Source organism: Haplochromis burtoni, unplaced genomic scaffold, assembly GCF_018398535.1.
Source record: "Haplochromis burtoni strain Fernald_Lab_line unplaced genomic scaffold, NCSU_Asbu1 Contig_1847, whole genome shotgun sequence".
NCBI lineage: Eukaryota > Metazoa > Chordata > Actinopteri > Cichliformes > Cichlidae > Haplochromis > Haplochromis burtoni.
The window spans coordinates 178-21,192 of record NW_024584208.1 but is presented as its reverse complement, the minus strand read 5'-3'; the positions used below and the strand labels follow the sequence as shown (position 1 = coordinate 21,192).

At 38.9% G+C, this 21,015-nt stretch overlaps 2 protein-coding genes across 3 annotated transcripts; both read right to left on the bottom strand.

The window, feature by feature from the left end:
* Positions 1-8,386: 8,386 nt before the first annotated feature.
* LOC102305590 (major histocompatibility complex class I-related gene protein) lies at positions 8,387-14,109 on the bottom strand. Its single transcript, XM_005952576.2, has 5 exons — positions 13,930-14,109; positions 12,816-13,085; positions 12,009-12,281; positions 9,536-9,838; positions 8,387-9,223 (listed from the first exon to the last, which is right to left on the bottom strand). Exons 1-5 carry the CDS (start codon positions 13,973-13,975, stop codon positions 9,192-9,194), a joined length of 924 nt encoding a protein of 307 aa, XP_005952638.1. The 5' UTR covers positions 13,976-14,109; the 3' UTR covers positions 8,387-9,191.
* Positions 14,110-15,327: 1,218 nt separating this feature from the next.
* Positions 15,328-18,936, bottom strand: LOC102306110 (major histocompatibility complex class I-related gene protein). 2 transcript variants are annotated; one of them, XM_042217349.1, is made up of 5 exons: positions 18,769-18,936; positions 18,356-18,634; positions 17,962-18,264; positions 17,211-17,309; positions 15,328-16,495 (listed from the first exon to the last, which is right to left on the bottom strand). In XM_042217349.1, exons 2-5 carry the CDS (start codon positions 18,612-18,614, stop codon positions 16,446-16,448), a joined length of 711 nt encoding a protein of 236 aa, XP_042073283.1. In that variant the 5' UTR covers positions 18,615-18,634; positions 18,769-18,936; the 3' UTR covers positions 15,328-16,445. The 2 variants fall into 2 exon arrangements, with proteins under 2 accessions (XP_042073283.1, XP_014186761.2); XM_014331275.2 differs by having other exon boundaries at positions 18,356-18,936.
* Positions 18,937-21,015: the final 2,079 nt, after the last annotated feature.

Below are 21,015 nucleotides of genomic sequence, written 5' to 3'. Positions count from 1 at the left end.
AGCAGGAACAAGGCTGAGGAGGAAATGCTCCATTGGAGACTGGTGTGGCCTCTTCAGGGACTCCAGGATGGCCAGCTCCACCGCCGATGGACCGTCCTGGGACCCGTCCCTCATCTACCTCGGAGCCGTCCTCCCCTGTGGGCCTGTGAAACAGCACAAAACACAAAGAACTGAGAAGGCTGCTACTAGATTTTAATTTCAACATTGAAAAAAACAAAAACAGGATATAATCAGATTGGTTGTAGATATTTAGTAAAGATGATCACAAGGCAATCCCACCGACTAAAAAGGTATCAGTGCTTGCTGTACATACCTGTGGGTGCAGCAGCAGAAGCGCAGGGACTGGGGAGCCAGGAGAAGCAACAGGGGATGCTCTGCTGCAGAATCAGTTGGCTCTATCAGTACAGTATTAAATGGTAACATGTTGAATATAATCAGAGAAAGTATATACAGTGGTCCCTCATTTATTGCAGCAGGGGTTCTCAGAATAACTAGCCCCTGGTCACGCACTTTATACACTTTTTTCCCCACACACATGAACATTGGTCACAGTTCTCACAATTGATTCTCAAAGTGCAAACCTTTGTAGATTGCAAAACGTAAAAGTATTATTATGCCGCCGTTTGTCTTCATCTGCCCGCCACTTTCGTGGGCCTTTTTCCCTCGTGGTGCAGGTGTCTATTTCCGAATGAGGGTCATAGTTATGGGTGTTTTTGTGCTGTTTTTTCTATTGGACGTGATGGTTATCAAAACCAAACATGATAAATTTGGCAAGCGCAGGAGACACGACACGGAGGAGATTTGTCAATCAGGCTGCAGAATGCAATGCTGTACGGTGCAAAAAAAAGAAAAGAAAAAGAAAATCAGCGAAAAAGCGAAGCAGTGGTGGATGAACAGCGGGACCACTGTGTGCTGTTTATTAATAAACAATAAAATATATTCCTATATGACAACATGCATAAAAGCAGAACGGTATTTGTACATCAGTGGGAAAATAGCGGTGGCTTGCTAGCTTTTGTGCGGCTTCCCCGGGTCAGCGAAAACTTTCAAAAGAGAAATGAATGAACTTACCAGGTTGCCCGATCTCTTTACATATCTTCCTCCAAGCTCGGTCCTTTATATTCCTGTCTCGGTACAGAAAGCAACTGGTGTCATACAGCTCCAGGTTGTTTGCTACGGAGTTGATTAGCCTTCCTTCCAATGAAGAATGAAGGGCTTTGGCTGGATCTGCCCCTTTGACCTAGGTCACAGCCACGTCACCAGGCTCCTGATTGGTTGTCGCGGCGCGATTTGACGCTGGAGTTCAGATTTTTCCAACTCGAGCGGTAGACGCGTAACGCGCGTATGCACAAAATGCAACACAATAACTCACGCGCGTGGTTTTTTTCGCGAGTCAAGCGCTCCAAACGCGCTAGACTGGCGACGCAAATCTGCTTCCGAATTTTCGCGGGAGCCACAATCGCGGGTCATCGTGCTTTTCCATTGACTTTACATGTAAACCTGTCGCGCTGTTCGCGTCTATCGCATTCGGTGTGAACACACCGTTATTCGACACTAGCTTTGAAGCCTCGATACAGAACGTCACATCACTACTTAGCACCTTTGTTCAGAGTTTTAGTTTTGTTTGTTGGTGAGTTTAATTTATAAAGTATTTTTTCCAGCGATAAAAGCTGTGCTTTGAGTTTAAGTCCTGTCTCTAGTGATGGCCAAATGAAGCTTTCTGAAGCACTGAAGCTCGGTTCATTACTCGAAGCTTTTCAACACAGTCCTCTCTGGTGACATCTGGTGGCCAAAAATATGAAGAGCAGCTTGAATCCACAAAATAAAACCAACTGCTTCATTATAACTGCCCACTCTACAGAGTGGAGTTCTGTCTGATATTGGGCCACCGCTGTGTTGCTTTAAACATGTATTTTTGGGGGTGAAAAAATGTTGTTTATATCTTTAATACATAATTTTGACTAGTAAACTTTCCTTGTTTAAACATGCACCATGGTTTGGTCTTTCTTTGCTTGTGACTTCTTGATGTTGGTAAATACAATAATTGAAAAATACCACGCTATATATAATATACATATAATAATGTACAACACATTATGGAGTATGTTTCTGCTGTGAGGTCCTGCCTCCTTGTACTTATGAAATTAATCGCCGGACGGGTATATTTATAAATAATATTATATTAGGGAAATTTTCCTATACATATTTTTGACCTGGGGGTAGAATTGATTGTGAACTGGAAAAGGAAAATGCTTATGAACTTGCAAATTAAAAACATGATGCATTTAAAGTAACCCTTTTTCCTTTTTATTTAAGAAGAGAATTTGTTCTAGTGTGCGATGGCCGAACCTGTTCCTTTTCGTTGAGATAATTTCTCCTGCATTAAGGAAAATCCCTTCACATGGCACAGAAGAGGCTGGAGTGCAGAGAAACTGGTAGAGATGCAGTTATACAGTCTACCTGGGCCCCACAAACTATCAGCTAAAGAGAATAAAGAAATTAAATTGCTGCACATTTTGCAAACTAACAGTTTAAGACTAATTAAAAAAAATAAGATATATATTTTTATAACATTAAATGTAAAGAGTCAAATGGAAGTTTTTCTAAAGTTATTTAATGATATTTATATTATGAAAATCAGATTTTCGACATTTTAAGTTTTTCCCATTTTCAGATAAAATAAACACGCACAAAACAAAAGCAAACAACAAGAACACGAAGCTGGAAAACCCACCCGATCAACCAAAATCAACTCAAAATACTCCCACACAACAGAACCTCCTCTATTCCTCGCTGGCTCCATATCTCTCAGTAGAAATATCAGTGGTTCGCTATCTGTCACCATCCAAACACTCCACAAATCCCGCGAATGATTCACTTCCTTATAAACCAGGGAATCAGACACCGAAGCAGTTAGGTTCTAAATGAAGCTTCGGACGTCACTGATCACGTGACTCTGGCCAAACGAATCAAGCTTCGACACAGTGCTTCTGAAGCAGTGTGTTGATATTTGTGACACACACACCGGAGCGTCAGCTTCAAGCAGGCCATCACTACCTGTCTCAGAGAGTCCTGCATCTTGGGTCCTTTTTCCTGCCTGCCTGCCACACAGCCCACCATGACAGAACGACGCAACCAGTAAATGGACCCAGCGGACTCATCCCGGAGCATGACCTGGCCCGCATCCAGGGCCTGATGAAGCGGATATCCCACACCTCGGATAACAAGGCAAGGGTGGTTGGGATAAATGCCGTTGAAGCATTTCTGGAGGGAAACCCTCACTTTTGTCAGTTCCCAGAAGTAACGAGCCTGCTTAAAGAGCTACATCAAGTCCGGGACACACTACAAGCTCAGGAGCTAGTAGACTTTGTCTGCTCCCGGCGATCCACGTCTAAGCAGCAGCAGCCACAGCAGACTGAGCTCGCCACGATGCAGCAACGACAGCAACATTGGGGAAGTGTTTCTGTCACCCCCTCCACACTTCCTCCGCCGGAGGTCTCCGTGCCTGCTGGCCCTGAGCCTGTGTAACCATCGTCACCGCTGAGGGGCCCGAGGAGCCGCTTCAGCCATTTGTCATTGATGAAGGGTCAGAGGAATCGCTTCAGCACCTTGTGTCTGCTGACGGCTCTGATTCCACTCAGCCACCTCCTGTGTTTCCACCTGCGGTTTCCACACGGTTGCCTGCAGCATCACCATCCGCAACTCCCACACTGCCTCCTAGTTCCGCAGCTGCCACGCTGTCATCTGGTTATGTGTTATATTCTTTCTGTCTACCTCTCAGTGTAACGTTTGTGTTTTTGTAATTTGTGTCTTATTCCCTGTTTTACTTTGAAAGTTCATGTCTCATGTCAGTGTGTTCAGTTTTACTTCTCCCCTGACTCGTTAGCCTAATTTCTCCCCTGACTCGTTAGCCTAATTTCTCCCAGCTGTGTCTCCCTCCTGTTGCCCATTCCCTGATTACTCCCTGTGTACATAAGCCCTGTCTTTTCCTGTGCTCTGTCCTGTCGTACCCTTGACATGCTGTGTGTTTGCCTCCTGTGCCTGGTCAGTTTCTTTAGCCATGTTCTGTGCTTAGCATCTTTGTTCAGAATTTTAGTTTTGTTTGTTGGTGAGTTTTAAATATTTTTTTCTAGCGATCAAAAACTGCGCTTTGACTTTAAGTCCTGTCTCGGAGAGTCCTGCATCTTGGGTCCTTTTTCTTTCCTGCCTGCCTGCCACACAGCCCACCATGACACTTTTAACATATGTCTTTGAACTGTGGAAGTTAGAGTAAATTCATAGAGCTTGGAGAGCAGAACCAGCTGCTGGACAGCTACCTTTGTGGATTCATCAACAAATCTAACAGCCACAAACTCGGGGATGCTATGAGCTCCAGAGGTTTCAGCGGAGATATACTTCTAGTGTCTTACTGTAAAATTAAAAAATGAATGTGACTTTGAATTAGGAACATTGTTTTTACATACTTTCTTGTTGTATAATTAAGGAATGTTTTTGTCATTAATTATTCAAATTAACTTCTCACTGCAGACAGTTTTCAGTGGAACCATTGTTTGGTTTATAATCATTCAAGATTCATTGATGTATTCAGCATTCAGTAACCTGCTTAATCATTTTGATGAATCACATGTGTCTACATAAGGATGAGGTAAATAAACTTGCATTTTAACCAGTCATAAACTGCAATCATGAAACGGGTCCATGAAAACAGTCCCCTCAAGAAAATCTAACTTTTCTGGGACTATGGATTTACTCCAACCTTGAGAATAGGTAAAAAAAAATCTCAAAATCTCACTGTGAAACTCAAAGTCTTACAGCAAAATTATTTATTTCACTTTAGTAAGGAGAGCCCACTTAAAAAACTAAACATGATTTAAAGAGAAACAGAATTTGAGGAATAAGCAATCTGTCAATTAGACTCCAATGAAGCAGGGCGGGATCACCTGGAGTCTACACATTGGTGGAGAGGTAAATGAAGCAGGTAGAGGCTTGGATAAGGGTCACTGTGTGAGTAAGGAAGCAGGTCACATAAGTGTGAGTCTGAAGGGCAAAATGATGACAGAAGAAAACTGAGACTGGAACCACACAGAGGCTGACCCCTGGATTACAGTAACGATGACAGAGTTTGATAGCATGGAAAAGCATGAGGAAGAATAGACAAACCCAAATGTACACGAATGCAGTCAGACAAATGCTACACATCTACTTTTTTAATCTCACACGTAAGCATCATGAACAACAAATAAAAAATAATAATAATTTTTTTTTAAAAAACAGAGGCAAATAAATACCTGCCTCAAATAACCAAAAAGGGACTCTACCAGTTATCCTGGCTAGAGATTGGCATTTTTCCAACACCTGCAGAGGAGGTGGAGCTCATTGGAGTTGGTTAAGTGATATTATGCAAGCACAAAAACGCAGGTAACAATCTGGGGAAAGTTAAGGCAATAAGCATAAGTGTATATGGTATGGGCTGCTATTTTGGAAAGAACGACGTATACTGAAAGGTGTATATATAGGTTTTAGAATTACATATGCACACACTAGATCTTGTTTCAACATATAAGCATCAAAACTGAACATTTAGTGTTTCCTGAAAACTGTCCCGAATTCTTTTGATTGAGGTGTGAAACAAACGACCACTGGTCCAAGTGAGTCAAAACAATGATTTTACTAAACACACGTGTGGGAATATACACACCACGACATTATCAGCATAGATCTCCACTAGCAAGCACACTTCAAATGGTTTTTAAATGTCAGGGTTTACGCCCCTTCTTGCGTCAGGCCGATACATAACATGCATAAGTTACAGTTAATGACAGTCACCACACTTCTTTTTTGACAACCTTTAAGGTGTTTTGAGCATGATGTTACATGCTTGGCGCACCTATTTTGGGGCATTTTCTCCCATTCTTCTTTTCAGGATCTCTTCAGCTCCCTCAGGTTAGGGGAGTGTCAGTTATTCTTTAACTCCTAAACTATAGTGTCTCATATTACACACACACAGTTTTTCTGAGTTTTTCAGACTTCTGCATCATCAATAAATTGCACAATTACAATGGTCCCCCAAGTCCTAGTGATCTCCCATTTTGTTGTGTTTTGGTCTGGTCACCATTTACCCTTTGTGTGTGAGTAGTTGCGCTCATTTATGTGCATTTTTGGGACATGGGGAGTTTTCCCCCTTTCTGGCTCACACACCGGGTGGTAATAGCACACCTGCATGCATGAACTCATTTCATAAGGACACAGCAGTAAATCATAATTGCTGGTTTGTGGTTAGTGAAGCAGTACCCCTGCTCTTATTGGTGTTTTGATTTAATAGTGAGTCTTTCCCTGTATGCAGCATTTGGAGTTTTCAAGACATCAAGCGGTGACGCTGACTCTGGTGAATTCTGGGAGAAAACTGACATTGGTTGGTTTTAAGCTTTTTGCAGACTGAACCTTCCAACTGTTCTGACTTTTTTTGAACGGTGTTTTGTTATTCGCTGTAATTAAATGCGCTGTATTCACTTGGAGCCCCGCATGGGAGCCTTACCTGTATTTAGATCACCTTGACAGTAATTTATTTTTAAGCAATAAAAACAGTAATAATAAATAAAGCCAGATGTAGCCAATACAATACAAATAAGAAGTCATAAATTAAAAAAAAAAATCCTGGCAATTATTTCATGGTTCAGGCTTTAAAAGGTTAAACAACTTAAAATTACATGAAACATTTAATGTATTAGGCCTCATTTACACCATGGACCTCTAGCTGCAGCAATCATTTCATGTTGAAAAAACAAGGAAAGACCTTTGGACCCTTGAACAGTAAGAGATTCTTTATGATTGGCTGGCTCCACTGAAACATGCAATGCTAGTCACTCCCACAACCCTCATAGTGCATATGCATCAGCATTACATCGCTGCGCTGTGTTGAATGGAATATGATTTAAAGACCAAGTTTCTCTGTAATGCGGAAACAGAGCACGCTGTCCAGTCTGTGGATTAGACCATACCAGCTTCAGCTCATTGATCTCAAACACCCTCTTCTCCACACAATAAACTGCTCTACAAGTACAATTTGTGTTTGTTGGCTCATTGGCAAGAGTTCACTGCTCCATCGCTTAGTGTTGCTTCATCAACAGTGGAATTTATGGTTCAGAGAGCGTGATGCTTGCAGTCTGCTCCAATCCAGGGACTGCAGTGAGCTGTGTTGCCAGATGGGGGCAGTCTACAGACTACGTGGTAAATTCTATTTGGATTAAGAATTATATCATTACAAATCATTGAACTCCATCCAAGCCTCGGTTTTCATCTTTACCAACAGCTCCTAGATTGCAGGGGGGCATCTTGTCCTAAATTCTCTCACCCCTGCAATTCTGTTCTGCCATGATGGTTCATCTCAGTCTATTCACGAAATACATTCATTTCTCTATCACAATAAATCATGTTCAGTTCTTCCACGCGATCTCTTTTTCTTGAACTTTAGTTGATGAGATATTCAAAACCTTCACAATTTTGAGAAACGGAATTTTGAAATTGTTCTGTAGAATTTATAAAAACAGTTTTTAAGTCATTGGTGAACCTCTGTCCGTCTATATCTCTGAGGAAGTCTGCCTCAGTCAGTCCACTTTTATGCTCGCCACGTCACTTTGTGACAGGGAAACAGAGAAGTTCAGAACATGCAGAGTGGTCAAAAAGCATGCTCGAGATAAGTACCTCAAAGAGGTCTTGGATCAGCAGACCAGACAGCGTTCATGGGCTCATTCTAAACTACACGCAGTAAACAGAAAAGTGAAAAGGCTGTAAAATTGCCGTAAGCATTTGTACAGTGTGTACAAAGTGTCATTTTCCGGTTGAGCTTTAATCAATGCCTCCGCTGTTAGAAAGCTCAGCAGTGACGCCTTCTGGGAAAGAGCTAAATTACATGCATATGATCGGCTGCCTCATTCACCTACAGCAGTGCTGAGGACATTTAACCATGCATGTGACATTTTGTGTGCATTTATAAAGAAATTATCACATATGCACTTACTGCATAAAAAACCCACACAATGTCCACATATTTGTTTTGTTCTAAAAGAGAAAAAAGCTCTTTAAAAAAAAATCTAAAGTTCACACAACACAAAACACGTTTGTTGATCAGTTGTGGATTTAAGGCCTAACAACAACATTTAACCTGTTCTACAAAATTGTTTTTACTTGAGACGTTTTTCTTTCTTAAAAATATATTAAGGGCGTTCATTTCTCTACGATGATAAACATCTTTCTGTCTTTTTTACTTTTTTAGAAAATTGAACAAAAATTAATAAGGTTGTGTATTTGCAGTTTATCCCTTATTGCTTCTAAAAACATTTTAATAACGCTTTAAAAAAAAAGTCAATAAAGAAAACAAATACAGTAGTTAAGAGATTTATCATTTTTATTTATTTGTATTTGAATGAAACATGACTGAAAACCATTTTTATGTGAGCAACAAAACACAGGACAGTATCCTCCCAAAAATCCCTGATTTCTGTCACATTTTTATGCTTTGAGTTTTCTGGCTGATGATTATCACTAAATTTTGAAAATGATTGCGAGGCCGTCATATTTGACATTAAGTTGAATAAAATAATTATCAAGGCAGCCAGAAGGGGCATAATTGCATCTCATCTGCATATCATTATTGAGATACACACTCATGACACAGATATACACTCATAACATTGGGGGGGAAAAATCACAAATTCATTTTATTGGAAAATAAAACAACTTTAAGCAAAGAGTTGCATGACACTGCCAAAAACTTTTGGCCAGCTGATCCAGCTGAAAGCAGTGGGTCAGGCTCTGGTTTGACACTTAAGGACATAATAAATGTAGAGCAACCTTTTAATACCCACACAGGAGAACAGGCAGTGTTGGAGACACACGGGACAGTTTGATGTTTCTGAGCTCTGAAACTCAAACTGAAAACTACTAAACGTTGTTAATATGGATGAAATAGATTAATTTGACTGAAATGGATATTACAGATTCTGACTTGTCTCTTTCAGTAACAACTGAATGATTATATGATGGTATTAAAAATTACTAGAAATTTAAAAACTGTTATTTAGAAAAATCACTAATAAAATAACCATGAATCTTCGGTTCCCTAAACTTGTCTAACTGGAGGGGTGTATCATCGGTTGTAGGGTGCTGTGTTTGTCTACATGATGTTGATTCAGTCACACAGAGAGTTCAGTGACACTGACAGGAGCTGGAGGGTTAAAAAAATAAAACAATTTCAGTTAGTCCACTGATCGTGGAATGGCTTTTGTATGAAACATTAGTGGAACTTTTTTTAATTCACAGACTAAAAAAATAAGTTTTTTTCTTAATCTTAAGAATATTAACAGCATTAACAGCCTCGAAGAATGTACATATTTGCCAGCCCAGCTTGGATCTCCATCAGTTATTCCCAAAGTAATAATAATAATGAAAAAAGAAGCCAGGAAGAAAGATTCAAGCCTCACAGTTTAGACAATCCACTGTATCAACAAACTAAATTACTCAAATATGTTTTTCTCACCTTTCCAGTTGGTCCTGATAATGCTTTCATTCAGATTTGTGACGATGTCCTCACCACCAGAGAGCTGAAAGACACAGTCGTACCTTCCCCAGTCTTCAGGTGTGACTGATAATACACTCAGGTCAGCATTCATCTGGAAGGTCTCATCATTGTTGGGGAGGATTTCTCCAAGATAAACATCTTCATGAATCTCCTTCCCATCTTTCCTCCAGAACATCACGGCTCTGCCAGGATAGAAACCTGTAGCGTGGCAGCTGATTGGAGAGGAGGGAGTCTTTTGGAGGAGAGACACTAATGGAAGAACTGGAGAGGAGGAAGATAGAAGTTGTGTAGAGTGAGTGAACGTGGATGAAAGTAGTATTGAAAGTTGAGAAAGAAAAACAGGTAAGGAAAGGAAATGCGAACAGTTAAGGAAAAACGCAATTTGCAGTATTTCCACACGTCATATTTAACTGACATTACTTCAACTTGAGGCTACGAAACAGAAATGTGTTATTTTATTAAACACCTGCTGGCTCCACAGCTCCACTTGGACCTCTGGTGGGAGGTACCAAAACAAAAGAAATGGGTTTAAGGTTGTCCACTGTGGGAAATCAGCCTCTTGCTTCATCGTCTCACATCCTCAGTAGGCAGCCCTACCTTCCCCTCCATAATTCAAGCATTGTGGTTTGACACCAGCCCCACATTTTCCATTCATGATCTCCACATCCTGAAGACCTTCTCTTGCCTCCACGTGCTTTGGCAAGGTGCCGAAACTCAACCACTTTATAGGTCTTGAGACATTCCCTCACATTTATACTTTATAAACACTAAATACAGTTTTTATGTTCCACCTACACGTTTCTCTGACCCTCTTATCATTCTTTTTGTACCCCACAGTTACGCAAGCTTAGACTATTTCTGCTGTGTTAACACTAAAGGGGACTCCTGTTACCGTCTCCTTACTCCCACTTACTCTCTGCACTCCAACTTTCACACTTCTTTATACTTTGACTTTTCCTACACTCGCAAGCTTTGTCGCCTTTTCCACCTGTTTTTCTCCATTACCCTAGAAGCTCAACACAAGAAGGGATTCCAGCTGTGGCTTCTTCACCACATCCTCCCAACTCTTACTGTCTCTACCTTCCAGCCTAGCCTCCTGCTCCTTGTTTCTCTTTCTGTCATTGGCCATCCAGTATCCACCTCCTCTCACCACCTCCTGCTGCTCATTTACCTCTGTATTACTCCCATATACCTCCTCATCGCTCATCTCCATAACTGCTGTTATAGCTCTCCACCTCCTTCCCTATCATGTTAGTCTGCCCAACCCTCCCACACTGACTCCACTTTCCAGCTTCCAAGTCCAAAGTCTGCAATCCAAAATAAGCATCAATTAATCTGTTCAGATTGATATAAACCAGCGTAACAGTCCTCAGCAAAAAATTCCAAACACTCGGGCAAATTTCTCTCAGTCTGGATGTCGCCCCCACCTGTGCATCTCTCCTCTCCAGTATGATCATTTTTCACACTGTCAAGTTGTGAAAATGGCCTGAGCTCTGTTACACATGAGATGATGAAATAGAGCTGAGTTTGTGCTATAATAAAACTGTTTATGATGCAGTTGTTCCACATGTTACATTCAGCTGTTATCAAATTAAAATGAGGCTTTGAGTGAAGGATTTTTTATATTAATAAATGCCTGCTGCTTCTGCTCCCCTGAGATCTTTATTGGGAGTAAGACACAACGGGAAGAGTCGGTCGAGTCAATCAGTTGCAGTCTGGAAACGTGAAAAGTTTCCAGACTGCAACTGGGAAGGTGGGAAGTAAAGCCACAGGAGACAGGCAGTCTCCTGTGGCTTTACTTCCCACCTCTGATTTGCTGATTGTCTGCACCTGTGTCTAGTTTCCCTCCTGAGTGATTGTCTGCCACACCCTCACTGGTTTCACCTGCGTTCACTCCACACTGTGTGGATATAGTCTTCTCTCTGAGCCTCACAGGTGTCACACTGTTTTACTTTCTATGTGACCTTCTGGTGCTCTCCATGTCCTTTGTGCTTTACTCGTTGCTGCTACTTTTATTTTTTACCTGTCTGTAGCATCTGTATGACATCCCCCTTTACCTCTCCATATCTCTTTGGGAGGCAAAGTGAGCCAGTAAATATTGTAAATGTTGAATTAAATGTTTGTGTAGGCAGCATGATCAGAATCTAGAAACTGAAGGGAATGAGAAGCTCTTTGTGTTGAAATCCTTTTTCTCCTGCTTTTTGGTTGTTAGTATAGATTTGAGAACTGTTGTTTAAACTTTGTTCAGGAATCTTGGGATTGAAAGAATGGAAAATTACAAACCTGTTAAGTCTAGGATGAGGATGTAATAGTCAACCTACACATTTTTTTCAGAGATAACTTTTTTTTATAAATATATTTCAACATAAACTACTGCATATAATATAAAAATAATGCATCCATGAAAATGCTTTGGGTCATGCAATTCGACCTTTTCTCTGCAGGGAACTTCTTGCAGTGTTCCAAACTGTCTTCAGCCAAGTTGGACAAACCACATTGAGAAAGTATTGAGCGTTTCTCAGATCAGCTCTCTCCCATCTTATTTTGGTATTGACAGCCTCTGGTTTCAGTGCGATCCATGTCAGTGTCTTTAGATCAAGCTCAATAAAGTCCTCTCCATCATAACCAAAACGTGTCAATCCGGTCACCTTGCCAGTGGTTTCATCCCATTCACAGCCATCTATCCTCTGTAAAAAGTGGACACCTGAAGAAAGAGAAACAAAACACACACTAAAATGAACCTGTTAATATTATTCATTTCGTGAATCACTGCTATTTTTCAAGGTTTGAGCTATGCTCAGATCTGAGCTGATCTGTCAACTTTTTATTAGCATGACTAAAGGAAGATAGCTGAAATGCTGTAACATGTACAAATTAACTTGATTTGATACCTCAAAAATAAAAGATGAAGGACAAGAGACAGAAACTAATTTAACCCAGGAGTAGACATCTAGATGACAAATTATAAGAATCAGAACTGTGAAGATACAATTGTTAAGCGCAGGACAAACAACAGTGATTATAATTGATTGTTTTATCACAGTTTTAAGTATGTTCACATCTACAAGGTTTGATGATTCCTGGATTCAGTGGAGAAGTAAATTTTTAAGACTTAAGATCTTTAATTACAAAATAAAAAAATAAAAAAAAAACTAAATTAATTTACTTAAATCATTTTTGTGTAGGCATTTGTATAATTTGTACTGACTGGTGTAAGGAATAACATAAAATATCACACCTCCAGTTTGGTTGAAATCCTGCTTCACAGTGGACATTGTATCTGTGAAGAAGGGTGGCAGATTCTCAAAGCACACATGAGTGTAATACTGTAACTGCCGAGGGTCTTTGTCTACTATTTTCTTCGCCCAGTCCTGTTTTATTTCCAATATCCTGTTTCTGAGGTCACAGTAACCCGCCTCGACGCCATCAACCATCCCAACACCCATAAACTCTGAGATGTTTGGGTTTCCAGAAGATGCCGTGATGAAATACTTCAGTGAGTGTCTCTCTGTGGGGCGAACAATGTTTATATTGTTAGTATATAAGTCAATAAAACATACAAATAGAGTGTGAAATGTGATGCATTCAGTATGATTTGGTGAACACATTCTCGTATGAGAATCAGTAAAAGTGATGTGAGTAGGAGTGTGTGTGTGTGTGTGTGTGTGTGTGTGTGTGTGTGTGTGTGTCTGCATATGTGTGTGTGTGTGAGCATGTAAGGACACAATGTGACAGAAGAAAATCTTAATGTTATTTATATTTTGACAAAGATGTGGATGAAGTTGTTAGTTAACTGGAGTATTAAAGTGGCTTCATTCAGAATAAGACATAATTGCAACTATACAAACAATTTATTTACATTTCACAATCAAATATCACAGACTGTTGGGATCAGAGGGCATGTGAATGTGATTGGCTGCTGAGTGAAACCACCTCTACGGCATATTTGGTTCCACTGGACTCTGACTAGCTGATAGGTAAATAATAAACCTCTGTGAGTAAAGAAAATAAAAGTTTTCCCTTTTCTGAACTACAAAAATATTGATAATAATCAGCCTAAATCTTTAAAAACTACTTTAATGAGATAAATCTGATTTGAACCTTTTATATAAGAAAACCTGACTTCTTTCACACTTTTTACATCAAGCCCTTTCATCTGTATCATTAATGATAGTAATGAAAAAGAGTTGTGACACCAGTAAAATTCATACACATGATTAAAATATATATTTATCCTGTTTTATATTCTCATAAAATGATTAAATGAGCATTGATACAGAGTCTATGAACTACCTACAAAAGCAAAACAAACATGCTGCTGTTTACAGATTTGATTAAATGGTTTTTTTTACCTGCAAATACAGCAGGGCAGAAGACAAGCAACATAAATAACTTCATCCTTTCTGTATGGTTAAAGCTTGAGGATTTTCAGACCTTGAAAATATGATGGACTTGACTTGGAACTGTGCTAGATTCAAACCGTCACCCACCAGATCAACTCTCTGATGAAATATGTCCTCCAAACTAAACAATTATATTTGCTCTTACTCTCAGACGGCCCACAGTTTCCAAAATGAGCCCACCTACAGCTGGCAGAAGAAACGCAAAAGGGAGATTATTTTCACTTATATCATGTCGTCTTTAAGCTGTCTTTGTTTTTAGTTCCCACAGACTTTTCACTGTTAAGAGATGGTGTGTCATTTTGCAACCAACTTTTTATCAATGCTCTATGCTGAAATAAAAAGCCCCAAGCAGGCATGGGTAAGGACAAATCTCTGAGCAAGTGACAGAAAGATGTCAGAAAGCTTGTTGGGACTAAAAGAACTGAAAGGCTCTGAACAGCAGTGGAGTCAAATGATGGATACTCGGCTCCCCTCAGCCGTGCAGATGCAGAAAGTAACAGAAGATATGGAGTTTGCATGAGTTTAGCTGCTGGTGTTATATAAAGAATCTGTAACTAGCAACACTACAAGAGAGTCCAGGCAGGATTAATAATTAAAAAAAAAAACAGAATAATTGAAAATTACACATGATTCCTGTGTCCAATCACCTGAATTCAAAGTACATATGGCATAAATTTACTGATACACTTATACAGGTCTTTCTGTAATCTTCTATTATCCAGCTCACACTGAGACCATTCTTTCCTCCTCTTTCAATAAGTGTGATGTGTTTTTAGTGAAGCTTTAGTCCTCATAGGATTATAGTATGGTATGTGTCATGTTTATAGTATACTGTCGTCTTACATTTTTACAGATGTAGTGATTTTCGACAGATGTAAAAATGTTAATGCTGTGGCAAAAACCTGCCCATACTGCAGCACAGGGCAAGCATACCAGGCTCATGCAACTGAACTGAAAACCTTAAGGTCCTTGGAGGACTCACAGACGTAAGCCATTAAATGAAAGATAAACTTTTTCTTTCCATTTGTGAAATGAAAGTCATCTACCAAGATGTATTTTTCAATTTTCTCATTTGAGCCTGTTTGACCTTTTTTTTTTCTTAAAAATAACTAAACAATTCACTTTCAACTCTTTAAGATGGAAAAAAATCATGTGCCACAATAAAAGAAATTATTTATCATTGTTTTATCATTTGGTTGTATCATGGAACAGCTGTGTGTTGCAGGAAAAGGACCCAAACATAATAAATAAATAAATCAACAATAATAATAACAAACAAAACACTGGGTCATTGCAAATGCAAAACTCTCGGAAAAAGAACTGAACTCAAAGATCACTGCTTTATTGCAGGCTTAACAACAATACAGAATACAACACTAGATTGGGAATGCTAAACAGAGACACAAGGAAACACAGGGAAACACACACACACACAGCTCCAGGGATGAGACATTGACAACTAAGCACAGAGAACACAAGGCTTAAATACAAAGGTAGTAACAAGGAAAGGAGAGACACAAGAGAAGCACGGCTGGAAGCAATCCAACCTGACAAGAACCGAGGGAAGCAAAACAGAATGCATTAATCTGAGACACTGACCTTCAAAGTAAAACAGGAAACACACAGACTGAACACAGACAAACACAGAGACATGGGACCAGGGCGGGCAGAAACACAGAACAGAAGTTGCTCAAAATATAACCAGAGCCCAACCCCAAAGAACATGAAAACAAGAATTAACCTTAAGAACAAGATAATAATTACCAAAACCAAAACCACTGAGTCACAGACTCAGGACCATGACATTAACATGTAGCTCAAACATATGAATGTTTTGTAGATAAAAGGTTTTGCACATCAATACAGAATATTTCTGAATACATGAAAAAGTAAGGAGAGAATGTCTTCTTGTTTAGAAGACATTAAATGTTCAAATAATTATAAAAAGTTACGGTAAGTGTGAACTGGGCTTTATGCCAAAGCAGACCCAGAGTGATTTATAAGCCATCTGTCCCATGCAGGTGATATGACCAATGATCAGACATAACATATAAATTCTCTAACTGAATGTAAATGTCAAATTCATTACATGAAACGATTATACATGTAATGCATGAATTATTATACATTAGATTTAATAAAGGGTGACAAATATTTGACTGTTAACTACACAAAAAGTAAACATATAAACATCCAGAAGAGGTAACACCCCTAAAGTTAAATGAACCAAGATAAATTATATTTTTGAAATGATACTATATCAATATTTGAGCTTCATTTGAGGCACATACATTTATTGCAGTGTGGGCCTTTAAAATAAACAACAAAAAACTTTTTATGATGTATCATGTTACCTGTTGGGTATTTTGATAAGTACTGTATATAAAATGTAAAACTTTAAACTGTGGAAGAACTGAAACAGCCAGAGCAAAGTCATGCAGAGCGCAGAACTGCGTGAAGGATGGTCATGTTTGTGGATTTAGTGTCTCAGACTGTTCGGAGGCATTGGCAGGAGCTGTAAGAACAAGAAGATAAAGCTGATATTTTCTATAATGTACAGTGATTGATGATTTCTGTTAGCAAACACACTAGCTTTCTAGCTAAACATGCAATAAAGAATCAGGCAAGCAGAAATATGAATAGGGAAGTCACATTATCAAGAAGCATAAATATCACATGCTGAGCATGGTGGAACATGAGGGAAAGTACCACCAAGAAATTTTTTTTTACCGCAACAATCACGAGCTGTTTCAGTTTTTGTTTTTAACTCACACCGAGAAATGATTGGCAGACACATGACTAAAGGTCACATGACACAAAATCTCATCACTACTCCTTAAAAGCATTAAGCATCACAGGAACACGAAGCTTGTTTTTTGAAGTGTGCTTTTCATTCTAAATGCCAGCAGTAATATGTTCTACGCTGTTCCACATGAGCAAACTCTTTTCCTCGAATGTAGTTCACAGGTAGAGATTTCAATAATTTGTGTTCTGCACAGCAATGAAGATCAGCTCTTTTCTTATCTATTACACTGATGCTTCTCACATTATCAGTCAGGTGTCATATATTAATCTCTCTGTGGCTCTGAAACGTAAACTCTTATATATATACACGTATACGCTACTCTTTCAGGCTGTACATGTTTGGAACTAATGTTAAATGTGTCAGTATGGACTAAAACACAAATTCAAAAACTAAATGTAATGTTTCTCCAACTGAGATCACTCACCTTTCTTTCTTTTGTATGCGACAACCGCCACAGCTGCAACAGCTGCAATGAGGACGATAGCTAGAACAACCGCTGTAGGTATAATGTGAGCGGGCTTCCCTATTGAACAAAATGTGGAAACACTTTAGTAATCCCACACATTTTTGCTCTGTGTTATAAAGAACAAGTGAGGAATGACTCAGTAAGGACCTCACAGTTGATGCATCTGACAAAACTGGAGGCAACAGAAAACCATTAAAACTCAGTTAATACTCCAATGTACTTAATCTTCTTGTGCACGCTGAAGATAAACCATACTTATAGTATTTCATTACTTTTTGCTTACTTCAGTTATCTACCATTTGTGTTCCATTTTAAGTGAAGCATCTTACTGACTTGTTAGTAATTGTTCTTTATGAATTGATAATAGAATTGTTTGATTGGATTGGTGAACACCAGTGTGACAAAGGTCAGCTTATCCAGCATCATCTCAAGAAACTTAATATTTTAATGTAAAACCCTTACACCATTATCAAGACTTGATAACACTCAATTGATCGTATATGTTAAAAACAGCTTTTAACAGGAAGAAACCTCCAGCAGAGAACATTAGACAACAGATGTTGAAGATGGAGGTGCCACCAGAAGGAAACGGAAAATTGATGTAGTGAAGGAGGACATGCAAAGGGTTGGTGTGACAGAGTATTCACTATTTAAAATCAATGGTTACTCTGTAAAAACGATTCATAACCATTCCAGGATCCAGTCTTACCCCAGTTGGTCCTGATCAGTGTTTTGTCCAGTTTGGTGATGATGTACTCGTTCACACCAAAGAGCTGAAACACACAGTCGTACCTCTCCCAGTCTTCAGGTGTGACTGATGAAACATTCAGATCAATACTCATCTGGAAGGTCCCATCATTGTTGGGAAGGATCTCTCCAGGATCCACACCTTCATGGAGCTCTTCTCCATCTTTCCTCCAGAACATCAAACCTCTGTTAGGATAGAAACCTGTAGCGTGGCAGCTGACTGGCGAGGATAAAGACTTCTGGAGGAGAGACACTGATGGAAGAACTGAAAAAAGATAAAGCTAGGAAGGTTTTACACATCTTTGAATTGTCATATAATTTATTTTATTTTTCTACACCAGATTCTTTAATTCTACCTGCTGTCTGCAAAACGTTTTTCCCATACTGAACATACTTCTTCAAAAACGCAGGGCATTCGTGGACATAAAAGTTCTTATTACATTTTAATTGATCTTCTTCACCATCCCATCTCAGTTTGGTGATGACAGCCTGTGGTTTTAGAGCAATCCATGTCAGTCGCTGTGGGTCGAATGTTAGAAAGTCTTCTCCATTATAACTGTACTGATTGAACGCATTAATCTGTCCAGTCTCGTCATCCCAGTTACAGCCATTCATACTCTGGAAAATATGAACACCTGAAAAAAGACATAGTGACAATAACTGCAGGAAACCAGTGAGATGTGAGCATTACAGAAACAAAAATAGCGGGACATACAGTTACTGGCACATAAAACAGTCTATCAACTAATGGACAGTGTGGAAGGTTCACCTTTTTCTCTGCTTCGTTCACTGTTCTTATTTTCTTTTCTTCTTTTCTCTTCACGTGTGCGTGAAGTAGCAGATCACATTATGTTATTTTCAGTGTTGAGTAAGTTACTTTAAAATAGTAACTTAGTTACATTACTAGTTACTTCTCTCAAAAGTAACTCAGTTACTTCAAGTTACTTTACTTTCAAAGTAACTAGTTACTAGGGAAAGTAACTTTGGTTTTACTCAGAATTCTCTTGTTAATGTGTTGCTTTATAAAATAAAAAAAAGAATAGCCGAAAAATTAACCGTAACAATAGCCACTTCTTAAATTCGTAGTATTCACAGACTGCAGTGTAATTGTTCCAAACTTAAACACTCACCTGATTGTTCGCGCCAGCAGTGTTGTTGGAAGATCGACGCCATCGTTCACTGAGGGACAAGTTAACAGCAGCCCCCACCCGATACAATGCGCGCTACTTTGAGAGCATGGGAAATGACCACTTCTCACGTAGTGGCTGGGAAAACGTCTCATAATTGATCAGTTACGGCGTAATTTGTACACATTACTGCTTGAAAGAGCTTTAGTAACTGAGTTTTAGCAGTTATGCATGACATGTTTTCTAAACATTATCAAATAATACAGTGCAGGAGGTGTTTGATAAATTATGTTCATTCCCAGGTTTCCTGAAGGCAACATGAAAAATGGACCATCTTGAGCCTGCAGCGGTCTGCTGTCACTCATGATTCCCCGCCCCTCTCTGTGTAGCCACGCCCACCAGGCCAAAACAGGGCCAAAAGTCTGTAACTGAAAAATAGAGATCTGAAAGTGAAAAAAAAAATTGAAGCTGAGAGAAAAATCCGAACCTGAAGAATTTTTTTTGTACATTAATTTAAAAGATCTGAATCTGAAAAAATGTAATCTGAGACTGAATAGATTTTTTAAAAATAATAATAATGAAAAGAAGATTACTGAAAATTTTTAAATAAAGTTTACTCAGAGAAATAATACAAATATTCAAAACGTTTGATTTTATTTTAAATCCAACTCTTTCTTTTTCAAAGTTCACTCTAAAAATGTGACTTTTGCTTTCAGTTTACATATTTTCGATTTCAAATTTTTCTTTTAACTACACAAACATTATGGCCCTGATTTAACTCCATAACACCCGGGTAGCTTCAACGAGTCAAGTAGCTACACGGAGTTCGACTGGAGTGGGGCAGTCTTTGCGATATCAGACCCAGAAACACTTTGGCAACTGGAACTGCAGATCAAGGAAAAGGTAAGAACGAAACAGTTTTCCACTTAACTATACAACTGCGAAATACAAAATACGAAATGTGCTTTGCTGATTTAGCAACGCACTTTGTTACCCTTATAAATTTTTAGCCCTAGCTAATTTATTCAGCAGCATCCACATTAAAAACATTAAAGACTGTGGCATTTATTTCAATATTAGTGGGTGTTTTTACTTGTGACCCGAGTGTAAGTTGATGCTTACTTTAAGATTTACTTTCTTTATTAATGTGGGAGGTGTTAGCTACATTAGCCTGCTAAATAAAAGGTTGGGTTAATTTTCTTGTTGTTTTTGTTTAGTTTTGTATTTATTTATTTATTTTTTGGGGTAGAATTTTAATCTTGCTAGAAGACATCAATCCAACTCTGCATCGCACAAAACAACATTTACATGAACAAGGGCATATATTGAATGGATTTGAATTCCAAAAATCCTGGGACCAGAAAACTGTCTCTGAACAAATAAGGGACGCCTTTGGAGATAAACTTTCTATTGATGTAAGGTAGGTCGTGCTAGCAGTCGAAACCTAATGCGACACAGCTTTTGTCAGTAGTCTTTTCGATATCTAGGCATTTCAAAGCTTTACATAACAATTTAAGTCAGAGAGTAGGTAGACATGAATCAATAAAGTAAACTAAAAGAACCAAATCAGTTATCGTTTCTTGAACACTCGATTTTTGGCATACTTTTTTGACATTTGTATAAAGTTTACTTCTGTTACTACTGGTTCAACTCTGATTCAAAGAGGAAAACAAGATTAGCTCTAAAAAAGTTATTGGAACATTTTTGCTGTTTTGGATTTTAAACATTTTACAACTTAACTGTTTTCCAACCTGGAGTTTCTGATGGCTTGTGGCAACAGACTGATTCAAATTCAAATTTTATTTGTCACATACACAGTCATACACAGTACGATATGTAGTGAAATGCTTGGACAACTGCTCGTGACCTAAAGAAAACAAAAAAGGAAA